Raw genomic sequence first — 12,772 nt, 5'->3', positions numbered from 1 at the left:
GGAGCTGACAGCCATTCAGTATAAGTTCATGTTCAGAGAGAGATGGAAGAGCAGTATGGTAGGGACTGATTTCTCTGTCAGGCAGTTTCTTCTCAAGCGAATTTGGATTGCATTTTTTTATTCTCATTAAAACAAGCAAAAAACAACACACAAAACCAACCAACCACCAACAACAACAAAACAATTAACACCCCACTCTTCAGAGATGAGAGCTTTTTCATGGTCTGGGAATCTACTTCTCTTATTCCAGTTTTGTCCACGTAGCTTTATTGTTTGTTTTTGCTTTACCTCATTCTGGTGAGGTGTCCCAGTGTTCCACTGTTAACCTTAATGCTTATTACATTGTGGGTTTGTTGTTTTTTAATTTTCTTTCAACATGATGCAGTATTATTTATTAGTTTTTCGTTGGTTGGTGTTTTCTTTCTTTTTTTTTTTGAAGCAGCTTCACTTGAAGCAGTTCTTCAGCAATACCAGAGCTGACTGCTGAGAAGGGATTGTGCTGAAGGCTTGGAATTACATGCATGGAAAAGATAATAAATCAGCTGCCTTCCTGCAAGGTAGTTCAGGCAAGACTTACAGTGACTGAATCATCTAAAAAAGTCAATCTTCTATCTCTGAAGAAGCATGTTACTTTTAATTGTCTAGAAGCTTACTTTCTATAAGCTTGCAGTCTCTGCAGCAGCTCATTGGTTACATACTGAAGATACGGGATTGTTACAGATACTGTTAGAGAAGACCATGCTAATAAAGGGACGCCAGCTACCTTAGGTTTGCTAAATATGGAAGGGTTGTGTTAAATTTGCTTTGTAAGGATTCCTGTGAGTTGCATTGAGCTTCTAGAGAGGATCAATGTATTGCAGTTTGCCTCCCCATAGTGACATGGGTTAATTTGGAATAGCAGTAATAATAAAAGTTCTGCCTGCCACTTCCACCATCTGCTTCCCAGTCTAATAAATCCTTAAGCAAACTCATATACAACAAAGAGAAGGCTTTATTTTCTTTGCAGCTGCAGAATGGCTTAGGTGTGTACATACAGAAAATTGAAGTGTTCTCTTTCTATAGCTAGAGGCTGTGCCTATATACCTTGTGTGCCAAGTGCTGCTTGTGGTCTTTAAGACTAAGGCTGCTTGTATTTTGATGAAAAGTCCTTGCATTGAGTTGTAGCCTGAGAAAGTCTTGAAACTTAAGGACTGGAGAGCAGGGGGAAAAGGGAAGGGGAAATACTCTCTGAACATTGGGAATGTCCAGAAGGATACCTTTGCTAAATGCTACAATTTATCAGAGTAATGGTGCTTTCCTGCTTGGAGGTTAAAATGTTGTGATGAAAAATACATATTATGGTAAGGATTTTAATGAAGTCTATTGAGTTGAAAATACATTCAATAACACTTTGATTAAACTGGCAATAAATGATAACGATGAGAATTCACATGTGTTTATGTTGGTGAGAATCATTATCATCATAGCTGGAAAGAGCATCTTATGTGAAATGCTATAGAAGGAAGAGAAGAAAGGGGAGTGGAAGTTTGGAAAAGCATTGAGTATTGGTAAAGGTATATTTCTCTAAATTCTCCTTTAGAACAGTTATATCCTGTGTGGATCATAATACTAGCTGGGGATTGTCCTTTTCCACTGCTGTCAGACTTACGTATCTTACCTGCAGAGCATCAGATTTTGTACAGTTGTCCTCTTCGTGGTCCTCTATAGGGCAGCCTTTCTACCACACACTGCTGCAGGGATCACTGTTGCCTGTTACTCCCTTGGAACAGTGATTCAGCTGTGTCAGGCGTTCATGACAGCTCTGTATTCAACCAAACCACTTCTTCAGCTTCACATCTTGTTCTGTGTCTCCTCCCCATCATACAAGGGTCATTTAAATGCCAGTATTTGGTGTGACAGCAAATGCTGGCAAAGAAGGAACATGACACAGTTTCAGTGGGGTTTTAATGTATCCAGGCAATGAGCATTCTTTGTAGCCTGTTTCAAGCTTTGCTTGGAGTCTGGTGCAGCGCATATGGTGCTGTCCATGATGGTTTCCCTGGACAGAATTCCAATTCAGCACGTTGTGATATGCATAAAATTGTGTTACTCTTTGTGATACATTTATAGCTCTCAACTCTCCTTTGCCTTGTCTGGCATAGGGTTGCATGCTCCTTGTAGCTTGATAGTGCTTCATATAAAGCAGGTCGTAAAACCAGCTCTCCTGGGGCAAAGGCAAACTTTCATCCTACTGTGATCACTCAGATTCAGGAAACTGCTTATGACTTTGTAGGAGATTAATAATTAAACTGTGCCTGAACTTAGTTTATGTCCCCTTGCTTTGTGAAGGAGGTTAATTTCATGTAAAAATAAGATTTTTCATAAAGTATTCTGTTATTCTTTTAATTTTGAGAGCTAAACTAATCATTACAGTGTGATTTTTTTTTTACTACATCTTCCACAAGATTGGCCTGCCCTTTCAGCTAGCCAGATGTGTATCTTAGTCTTCCTTTCTAGTTATGAGACTTGGAAATGGTAAGAGAATTGAATCTCCCTTATCTTAAAACAAGGTTTTCACAATCACCTCTATTAGCAAATCTGATTTAATTTGTTGTTGTAAGCCTGCTATTAATTGAAGCATGGGTAATGCTTTTTTACATCTGCCTTAAGAGGGACTAGCAGCAGCTTTGGAAAGAGTTTTACAGGGCTTAGCTATGGTGAATAGTTGAGGGAGAATTTAATATGGCATAGACTGGGGAAAAAAACAATGTTAAGAAAGTTGGCAGCCGGGCTGGCATGAGTGAATGGTATTGACATGTTGAGGAGTTGTCACCTGCATTTCAATTCTCTTACTTTAAGATTAAAAAAAAAAAAAGAGTAATCTTTTTAGAGAATTTCATGACTGTTAAGGTTTTCTATATGTAGTGTTTATGTGTAATAAATAATATTTTTTTGTCTTTGCATTGTCTTAATAGGATTTTTATATTATTTTCTTACATGTTGTCTTTCACTACTAACAAAATGTCTGAATAAACACTGAGTTATCTATCAGGCATAAACCAGACCTCTCAAGCAGTGTATGGCAGAGGCACACCTTTGAGGCTGAGTATAATGGCAGGTGTCACACTGCTTCTGCTAGAGCTCAGATTCTAAAAATTTAAAGGGAAAGAACACATGTTACCTATGTATAGATCTAACTGTCGGTTATTGGTGAGAGATGGGGCTGCAGAACTCTTGGCATTTATAGCATTTGGAAGGAGGTTACAGGTAGACCCTTAGAAGACTCTTTTTTTTTTTTTTTTTTCTGATAAGTTGGAAACTTCTGCTGTCAACACCAAGAAGCTGAACCTGCAGTTAAGAAAACATGAACAACCCCCCACCTAGCTAATCATGCCACTGTCAGTCTACTGAAATGGGTTCTAGTGCCTGTCTGAACTGACAGAAGTCTTGGCCAACTTGGGCCTGCATCTTAAGAATAGAGGTTACTGTGGAACATCATATGCTGTTGGCAAGTTATTTTGCTCTTAGTCCAACATTGATTGTCTATATTTAGCTAATTACAGATGTTCCCTGTATAACAATTACTGTTGCAGAAGCAGTTTGTGTTGGGTGGGCAAATGGTGGCTGCGCTATATTGAGGCAGGAACTCATAGAAGTCAAGATATTACAGAACTTATGATGTTTGAAAGCTTGAAACAAACAAACAATAACTTTCTTGATCACTTGCGAAGAAGGAAAACTTCTCAGTATTCCTCTTGCTCTTCTGATGACTGGAATAAATACTGTTAGGGGTGTTGCTATGCAAGCTGTTTGTGAAGAGAGTAGCTAGTAATGACAAGTTAGTGGAAATACTGTGTAAAGAAAATGTCTTCTAACTTTGCATGACTGAGGGCTGTTCTGTGAATTGCCTGAAATAAATAAATATTTTTTTTAAAATTTGCTTGACTTTCTTTTCCTTTTTAGTTGCTTTGATAATATGTTGATTTTTTTTTTTTTTTTTTTTTTAGGTGTAGTGTAGGCATGTAGGAGAGATTGGTAATCAATAGTATGTATGTTTAAAAATAACTGGCAACTTATGGAAGTGCTGTGAACTTTAATCATCTGGTTTTGTTCTCTTCCAGTCAGATTTTCCTCTGATAGATCATAAACTGAAATAAACTTCAAGTTAAATGTGTGTTGAAGCTGCTCATATTTCCCACTTTGTTCTTTTGTAGTTTCTCTGGAGTCTGCACACAAAGTGCAACAGTTTGACTAGTACATTCCTATTTAACCAGTGGAAATACAAAGTTACCAATGTGCAAATTTAACCTACAGATGAGCCAGAAAAAAGTTACATGCAACTTTGAGAGACCTAAATGATTTGAAATATGCATATTATGGGAAATGTCTTAATTACTTGTTCAGAAATTTTGTATACCTTAGTGCTATGAACATTCAGATACTTTGTTTATTGCAGAATTAGTTAATTTCTGTCTTTCTTCTGCCACAGGAACTCATTATACAATGACAAATGGAGGAAGTGTCAATAGTTCAACACATTTACTGGATCTTCTGGATGAACCGATTCCTGGAGTAGGAACGTATGATGACTTCCATACCATTGACTGGGTTCGAGAGAAGTGCAAAGACAGAGAAAGGCATAGACGGGTACTTGAGATAAATAACAGTGCTTGAAAAATATTTTTGTTATATGTTGGCATTAAGGTCTGATGTAGCAACAAATGAAAATATGTGCATACTTCAAATATGTAAGTAGCTACATCAGCTAGAACTACTTGAATGCTATTAAAAAAAGCACCTTTTCATTGGTACCTGCAGTCCTGCAGCAGTATTATAATTTGGAAAGGAAGCAGTAATTTAATAGAGTGGGAATAGTTCCCCATCACCCAAATGACATTTTTACAGTGCTTCCTTTTTTTTGCATACTTGTATATTTAAGGCTGTTTTCCAGTTTTTATATATTTGTAGTAGTACAGTAGTGCTTACGGTGGTAGTTGTACAGAAAATGAGCAGTAATGTATATTGCTTTTTTGCTGACACAAGTGTATCGGTGCTACTGCAATGTAGTGCTGCGGTCATTTGGATTATGGAAAGTGAACATTTTCATGTCTAAAACTTATTAGTATATATATGCTTAACAGAAAAGTAGTCTCAATATGCATGGTGAATGTCCTTTCCACTCTCCCATCACGCTTCAGAGGATTATCAAAGTTCAGGCCATTCATCTTTATCAGTGTGCTCTGCCATGAGTTCTTTAATGAAATGGACTTGAGTTGTATTAGTCAGTAACATGCTAGATACTGTCGTTCATGTAATAAATAGACTTGTGTAGTAGCATTTCAGGAGGAAATATGCTCTTTAGAGCCTTATTGCCAGACTTCTGGGGTGCTTACGTTAGTTAACCTTAAAAACAGAACAGAGTTTGAGATGTGATTTCTCCTAAAACATCTATAACTGATCAAAATTACTAGTTAAAAATGAATTGTAATTGTATGGAGGCATCAGAGGAGAGGTTCTTCACGTCCAACACTGTAGCATTATTCTGCTCTCTTTGGAAACACCATTTGTAACTTTCTGGAAGCAAATGTAGGGTGTATATGCTGATTTACTTTGACATGGTTAAAAAAAAAAGAATCTTACCCCAGTTTTCAAACCAGAATATCCACAGTTGTGCTATCTAGTGCTTTTTTGAGGGAAAGAGATCCCTGGGCAATGGACCTGAAAGCACGCACCTCGATTGATGTCGGGTCCCACCCAGAGGTATGAGTTGGGGTGGAGAGGTGACTCAGGTTTGTGGGTGCCCTCTGTTGTAAAACAGTACACACGATACTTAAGGTCTGTAAACAAAAGGCATGTATTTTGCAGCTTGGCCTAATTGGCAAATGATTTGGTGGCAGAAGGATTTATGTGATTTAAGTTCAATTGGTAAACATAAAAAGTTTGCAGGACATGTGGGGCTGTAAATCTATGTATGTATATGTTACTATGTTAGTTAGAAAAGCAAAAGAAGTATAGGAAAGAAAGAAAAGAGAGAGAGATTCAACCATCTTTATGGCTCCACTTTGTGTATGATGGGGTTTGTTGTCTCAGATCCAGCAATGTGCTGTGTCCTCCAGTGTCTTGTTCAGTTCCTGTGGTGAGACTGCTGGATGGAGTGGTCCTCAGGGTGGTGGGTGGGTGCCAGCAGTATTTGTGCAGGTGGGCTTTTATAGTCCTCTGGATCGCCTGCTTGCATAATGTTTGCACTTTTGTGCCGGCATCCGTGGGGGGTGATTGTGAGAGATGGAAAAGTCCTGGATGGAGCAGCCACGGGTCTTCTCCCTTAGTACCATGCTGCCTATCAGAAGACAGGGCTACGTGCCCTTCAACACGTGCCCCAGCCGGCCTTTGTCTGTGGCTGTTAGCTTGTTGTTGATATGTAAATCGCAGTTCCAGTTGTCCCATCTGCTGCTAGGAGGGATGTGACATCTCCTGATGGATGTTGTAAAACTGGTTTTGCCACAATGTTTTGAGACATTCTCCTTTTCAGTCTCTGACAATTGAATGCTTTTCATTAAAAGTAAGGTGTTTTCCATGTAATGTTTTTTCATAATCTGATGTCTAAGCAGTAATTAACACAATGCCAGCTTTACCCTGTCAGTGTCCAGTGGACATGCCATTGGATAGAATGCCAGGCCTGACCAAATCCTGGCAAGGCAGATCACACCTGGAAACAGTTTGTCTGGGGTCAATTCTCCCAACTGTTATTCATTTTAATGTCTGAAACCAGAAAAGTCAAACAAGACAGTTCGCAGTTTGTGGTCACAGAATTTCTGTGAAATTTATAAATATGCTGTTGTGGTTTAACCCGACAAGCAAGTAAACACCACAGCCCGCCATTCACTCACTCCTCTCCCCAGGAGGATGGGGGAGAAGGTCGGAAAAAAGGTAAAACTCGTGAATTAAGATAAAGACAGTTTAATAGGACAGGAAGAGAAAATAATAATGATGATGATAATAATAATAATAAAATAATATAGAAAACAAGTGATGCACAATGCAATTGCTCACCACCCACTGACTGATACTCAGCCAGTTTGTGAGCAGTGGTTGCTGCTGTCCAGCCAAACCCACCCATATATACACTGAGCATAATATCATACGGTATGGAATATCCCTTTGGCCAGTTTGGGTCAGCCGTCCTGGCTGTGCCCCTTCCCAGCTTCTGATTGTGCATCTCCAGCCTCCTTGCTGAAGAATCCTTGACTTGGTATAAATATTGCTTAACAACAACCAAAATTTAAGTGTATAATCAAGATTCTCCTCATACTAAATCCAAGACACAGAGCTACACCAACTATTAGGAAGATAATTAACTATTCCAGCCAGAACCAGGACATGTGTCTTGAATGATAAGACATGATTCTGTAGAAACAACTTTTTTTATTTAAAAAAAGAGTTTGAGAATCTCACAAATGTCAAGGAAACTATAAAATATATTTATTTGCTTGAGGGATGGTATATATTTCTAAATTTCCTTGTTTAGAATTGTGCTTTCTTGGTTTTGGTGGCTTTTATTTGGTGGTGGTTTTTGGTTTTGTTTGTTTTTTCTTCTCTTTGTTTTAAATATTTTCACCCTCTCTTTACGGTATGAAAAAAATCATTAGAATAGGATCCAGTTACATAATGAAGGTTTAATCATAAAACAAGTTATGCACAAATTTGAGCTAATGGTAGAAAGGAAATAAGAATTTATTTTTTTTTGGTACAGTAACTTTAGATGTCATTAGTAATAGTTGTATAAAAGTGTCATAGGGTAGTTGTCCAGTTTTTGTTTTATTTTCATGAGGTTTTTAGTCTAAAGATAAAATACGTTTATTTTTAAAATAGACGTTTAGGAATTTGAATTTTATGGAATAGCTTCTTAATAGTTCACCAGTAGTTTATTTGAGGTTCAACAAAAAATAATTTAAGATATAAGACAGAAATAATTTTTCCAATTACAGTTTTAGATGTGTATCATAGAAAGTATTCGTTTATCCTACTAATGCATTTCTTGGATTTTGGTTTTTTAAATTAAGCAAGTTTTACCTTCCTCTGTCAGTTGTTTTATGTCTCAATAATCAAGGTGATTTATCGATGTAAAGCACTGATACAAGGAGAATGCTTGTAGTTTAAAGAGAAGGTATATTTGCTTGCAGCTTTTGTCATGCAGTTTGTATGTCATACTTACTTTTTTTCCTCCTATTCATATTATAGGAACACGTACAAGTATACATGACGATTTCTCTTTGCAGATTAACAGCAAGAAGAAAGAATCAGCATGGGAGATGACAAAAAGTTTGTACGATGCGTGGTCAGGATGGCTAGTAGTCACGCTAACTGGTTTGGCATCAGGTAAATTAAAAAACAGAGGATTTCTTTCTTCATGTTTGTCAGCAAGTATAGTTAGTGTACTTTTTGTTTGTGTGTTATCCACCAACCCGGTTGAGAGCTGGTTCTGACCACTGCCAGAGTTCCATGAGGGAAGGAAAGGGTTGACTTTTTCGGTTTACAGGCTTTAGCATTTTGAGGGGAGGGTTTGCTAATCAAATGGAAAACGAAGTCCTGACTGAATTTAGTGAGAGTATCTCAGTTCTTGAACTTCCACCTACTAAATTATCAATGTTCTTTAATCCTGTGATTTAAATTGCTGTTTTCTCTTTCTGTTAAATTTGGCTTTTTTTCTTGTAGGATTTTTTGTGAAAGTGTATTAATTGATTCTGCTAGATGTTTTTTCTGCTGTGAATTATTTGTTTGTTTGTTTGCTGGGAATTTTATTGAACCCGCTAGTTTATTTCACTTGAACCAAAAGTTAGCTCTGGTTTATGTATAGTTCTGGTAAACATACTTCCTTGTAAAGGATATGTTTATATATTAGCAAAGTCTAGCTGTATGTTTATGTCATACCTTTCTAGAGGTTGTTACACAGAAAATATTAGCTTTAACAGGTGAAGTTTGTTGGCCTGTACTTCAACTCTATCTTTTCTTTTCAATGTATTTTAGTATGAGTTTTACAGCTAAAATTGTCTGATAGTTTTGTGGCCCCGCTGTCAAGCAGTGTTGCATTCTAACAGCATAGTTTGGAGTGACTGAAATGTGCAGGAGTGAGAAGTAACCAACTTAGTGCCCGCTTTTTCCGAAACAGTATTTCAAACAGAGAACCTAGATTAAATGCAAGGAAATTGAATTAGTTGCAGAGTATGGCTATGCCTGCTTAAAAAGGCATGGTAACTGTATAATTACTACTTGTATACATAATCACTTTCACAAATCACATATAAATTAATCTATATGCAAAGTATATGTTGTAGCATGTTTATATACTTCCAAATGTACAAATTGGGAGTGTATAATTACTGGAAATTGCTCGTGATAATTTGGGTGGGAATGTGCAGTGTTGTGTTTCCACCCCCCCAAGCTGCTATGTATATTGAAATTGCTTTATTGCATTTCTGAGCAAAAAAGCAAGCACATTCTGGTTGTGAACTTTCCTAGCTTTTTCGGTTTCAGTTGCTTTCTATTGTATGTGTCTAGTGAATCTTAAATGGTGCAACATTGATTTCAGTCATGGGGAGATGTTTTGTGCCCATACTTGATTAGCTTGGTTGAAATTTTGTTGTACTGAAATATTGCTTTTGACTTTGGCCCAGGATCCCAAACTGAGGGTCTGTAAAGATCAGTAAATAGAAATTAGAAAATCAGAGGTAATTCTCTACCAGCAACTTGCACAAGTAAACTGTGTCTGTCTCTAGACAGCTATTTCTAGTAGTGATTAATACTTGAAAAATAATAAATTATAACTAACAGCTGTACATATTCACAAAAATACTGACTTTAGAAGCATTAATAGTTTTTCAGTATACTGCTACCGTGAAAAGCTATTTTGCTTTAGTCAAAGAAAGGATTTTTTTTTAAATTCCTTGAAGCAATTCCCCATGTAAGGCCTGTTTTTTTGAGGACTCTTCAGCAAGTTTTCTGCATGTATTTACAACACAGAATCCTTCTTCAGGTTTGAGTTTGTGAACTGTTCAGTATCTCGACCGTTACCTGCAACAGGAATTTTAAGTACTTACCATGTTACACAATTAAGTTACTTTGCACATGGATTACGGGAATGTCATCAGCATTTATTTGGTGTTTTATTTATGTTGTTCAAAAACTGCTGTTGGTAAGGTAAGAATGGTTTTCTACAAATATGCTATTCTGTACAAAACACAGTAGAATAGCTCATGAGCTCTCTGAAGCATGGCAAGGTAGTTTGGTCAGAAGGTTTATTGTCTTCTATGTCACAAAAATGTATCAGTTCTCTTTTGACTCTTAACTCCTTAGTTTTCCATGGACTGTTCAAGAGCTATGGCGTGGGGAAAAAAAAAAAAAGATACATTTAACTTAGGAACTATACACAGTACTAAATTCTTAAGCAAATACTAATCTTACCATATTGCAAACAGGATATATTCCTGGAAATCAGTAATGTTTTAAATGTATATTTCTTTAGGTTTTCTGTAATTTCAATTTACATCGATTAATATCAGCACATTTAATCATTTTAGCTGTGTCTGTTATTTCTGTTTACCAGAATATTAATACAAACCTGTTTCTCCAACAGGGGCACTGGCAGGATTAATTGACATCGCTGCTGACTGGATGACTGACTTAAAGGAAGGCATTTGCCTTAGTGCTTTGTGGTTTAACCATGAACAGTGTTGTTGGGGTTCAAATGAGACTACATTTGAAGAGAGAGATAAATGTCCGCAGTGGAAAACATGGGCAGAACTAATAATTGGGCAAGCAGAAGTAAGTATGTACCTATTCTGTAATGATCTTGCTCAGCAGCTCAACTGAACATGTAAAGAAAATAATGGTCTTAAGGTTAGGGTACTAAACATGGATTTGGGCTGTACTGTCAATTCTGTTTTTCAGCATTTGAGTTGATTAATAGGTTATACTGTAATAAATATGCATTTAATGCACTGCAAGGGGGCTTGGAATGTTGCAGGTGTGAGTAAATTATGAGAGTATAGAATGGTTAACATGAGAATTTCTGTTCATCATCATAGTTATACATAACAAAATAAAAATTAAAATGGTGGTGTTCTCCAATAACTAAGGATAGATTTGGTTTATTTTTCCACCACAAAATTTTTCAAGAAGATTTACTCAGTATTCAGTAGATGTTAGCAGCTAATAGCTATTAAAAAATACCTGTGCTATGTTTATTTTTTCTTTTTAAGGTAAAGTGTTAGAACACTTATACCTTGTATAACCTAGTCTTTACTGATTTGTGGGTGTCATGACTTCATGCTTTTCAAACAAAACTGTCTCTTGGCTTGGTAATAATTACTGTCCCGCAAAATGTGTGCATACTTGCAGCAAGAGTACTCCTGGCTTATTTTAAGTAGTGATTTTGCTCCTATATCAAATTTAGATTCTGACTTTTGTTGTTGTTGTTGTTTTTGCTTTTAGGGTCCAGGTTCATACATAATGAACTACATAATGTACATTTTCTGGGCTTTGAGCTTTGCCTTTTTAGCAGTTTCTTTGGTGAAGGTATTTGCTCCCTACGCCTGTGGCTCAGGGATACCTGAGGTGAGGTCTAACTAATGTGTACATTACAGATGTTTCATATTAACATGAAAATTCCTGCTGCCTTTCATGGTCGGGTGAATCCAAGAGGGAGTGCCCTGTGACTTTGATGAAATCCGTTAATACAAGTATTCAAATACGAATAATGTAATTGTTCTAATTTGGTGCTGAGAATTCCAGAGAATCCCCTGAGTTTATAGGTTTTGCTGCCCACTTCTGGTTGGACTACACTCAGCTTAGGAGAGTAAACTTCTGTAGAGTGATTGCCAAACCTCGCCCCAGTCCCCCCACATCCCTGCAGTGATGAGAAATCAGTGGTTCATTGACAGAGTATTGGTCCTTTGATACAGCAATTGGTCTTTTGTTGCACTGGTTTTAATCGCCTTAACAAGCACAAACCATCAGACAGTCACAAAGTAAAATGTATAGGAGCCTCAAAACCTCATTGTTTTTACAATTGCTGTCTGCTGCTGTATGCAGAATGGGAGGGAAAAACCCAAAGTCAAAGACTGGTGAGTCTCACTTCTCCAGTCATTCTGTAAATACTTCTGTATGTATGTGTGTTGTAGAAGTTGAAGGAGAAATCCTGCCTCTGAATTCCAAGTCTGGAGTAGTTCTGTGCCATTATTCCAGACGAGATTTCATCTTGAATTGCTTTCCAAATTAAGCTGACCTTTACTTTCCAGACACAGCTGCCCAGTGTTTTGTGTACATGCTATTTATAGACATGTTGTCCTTTTCTATGATAACTATATTATTTCCTGTATATGAGCATATTTTCTGAGCTAATATGATGCTGCTAGGCAAAGTAATACCTTAGGTGAGTGGCACATCTTTTTTAGTGGAAAAAAGCTGATCTTTTCCATCTTCATGTCAAGGAATCTACTGTTAAAGTTTTATGAAGAGATGGTAAAACATAAGGAGAATACCAAGAGGTGTGAAATGGGTGCAAATGTGATTTTGCTACAGTAGATGACCTTGAGTATAGTTTTTGCAGGTTTATTTTTTGTTTGGGAGTTTTCTGACTTTCACTTGATAATTTAGATCATAAACCAATGAATGCAGTCTCAGAAGCTGCCGCAGATAATTTTCTACTAAATGTAGTTTATAATGTTGTTGTATGTTATTGTCCAGTGTCTCAGAGTAAGTTCCAAGTGAAAGCCTCTGGCAACTAAATGGACTCAGT

General features: G+C 37.0%; 1 protein-coding gene across 6 annotated transcripts in view; it reads left to right on the top strand.

Moving 5' to 3' along the window:
• CLCN3 (chloride voltage-gated channel 3) overlaps positions 1-12,772 on the top strand; it is a 72,920-nt gene that overhangs the window by 40,119 nt on the left and 20,029 nt on the right. For all 6 annotated transcript variants that reach the window (XM_065061361.1, XM_065061358.1, XM_065061359.1 and 3 more), the window contains 4 exons: positions 4,469-4,626; positions 8,256-8,355; positions 10,610-10,797; positions 11,467-11,589. In XM_065061361.1, the coding sequence (XP_064917433.1) occupies positions 4,469-4,626; positions 8,256-8,355; positions 10,610-10,797; positions 11,467-11,589 (569 nt within the window). The remainder of the gene's footprint in view (positions 1-4,468; positions 4,627-8,255; positions 8,356-10,609; positions 10,798-11,466; positions 11,590-12,772) is intronic.

The sequence above is a fragment of the Columba livia genome, chromosome 4 (assembly GCF_036013475.1).
Source record: "Columba livia isolate bColLiv1 breed racing homer chromosome 4, bColLiv1.pat.W.v2, whole genome shotgun sequence".
In the NCBI taxonomy this organism is placed as follows: Eukaryota; Metazoa; Chordata; class Aves; order Columbiformes; family Columbidae; genus Columba; species Columba livia.
Note: the sequence above shows the minus strand (reverse complement) of the source record. Positions and strands in the feature narration are given on the sequence as shown.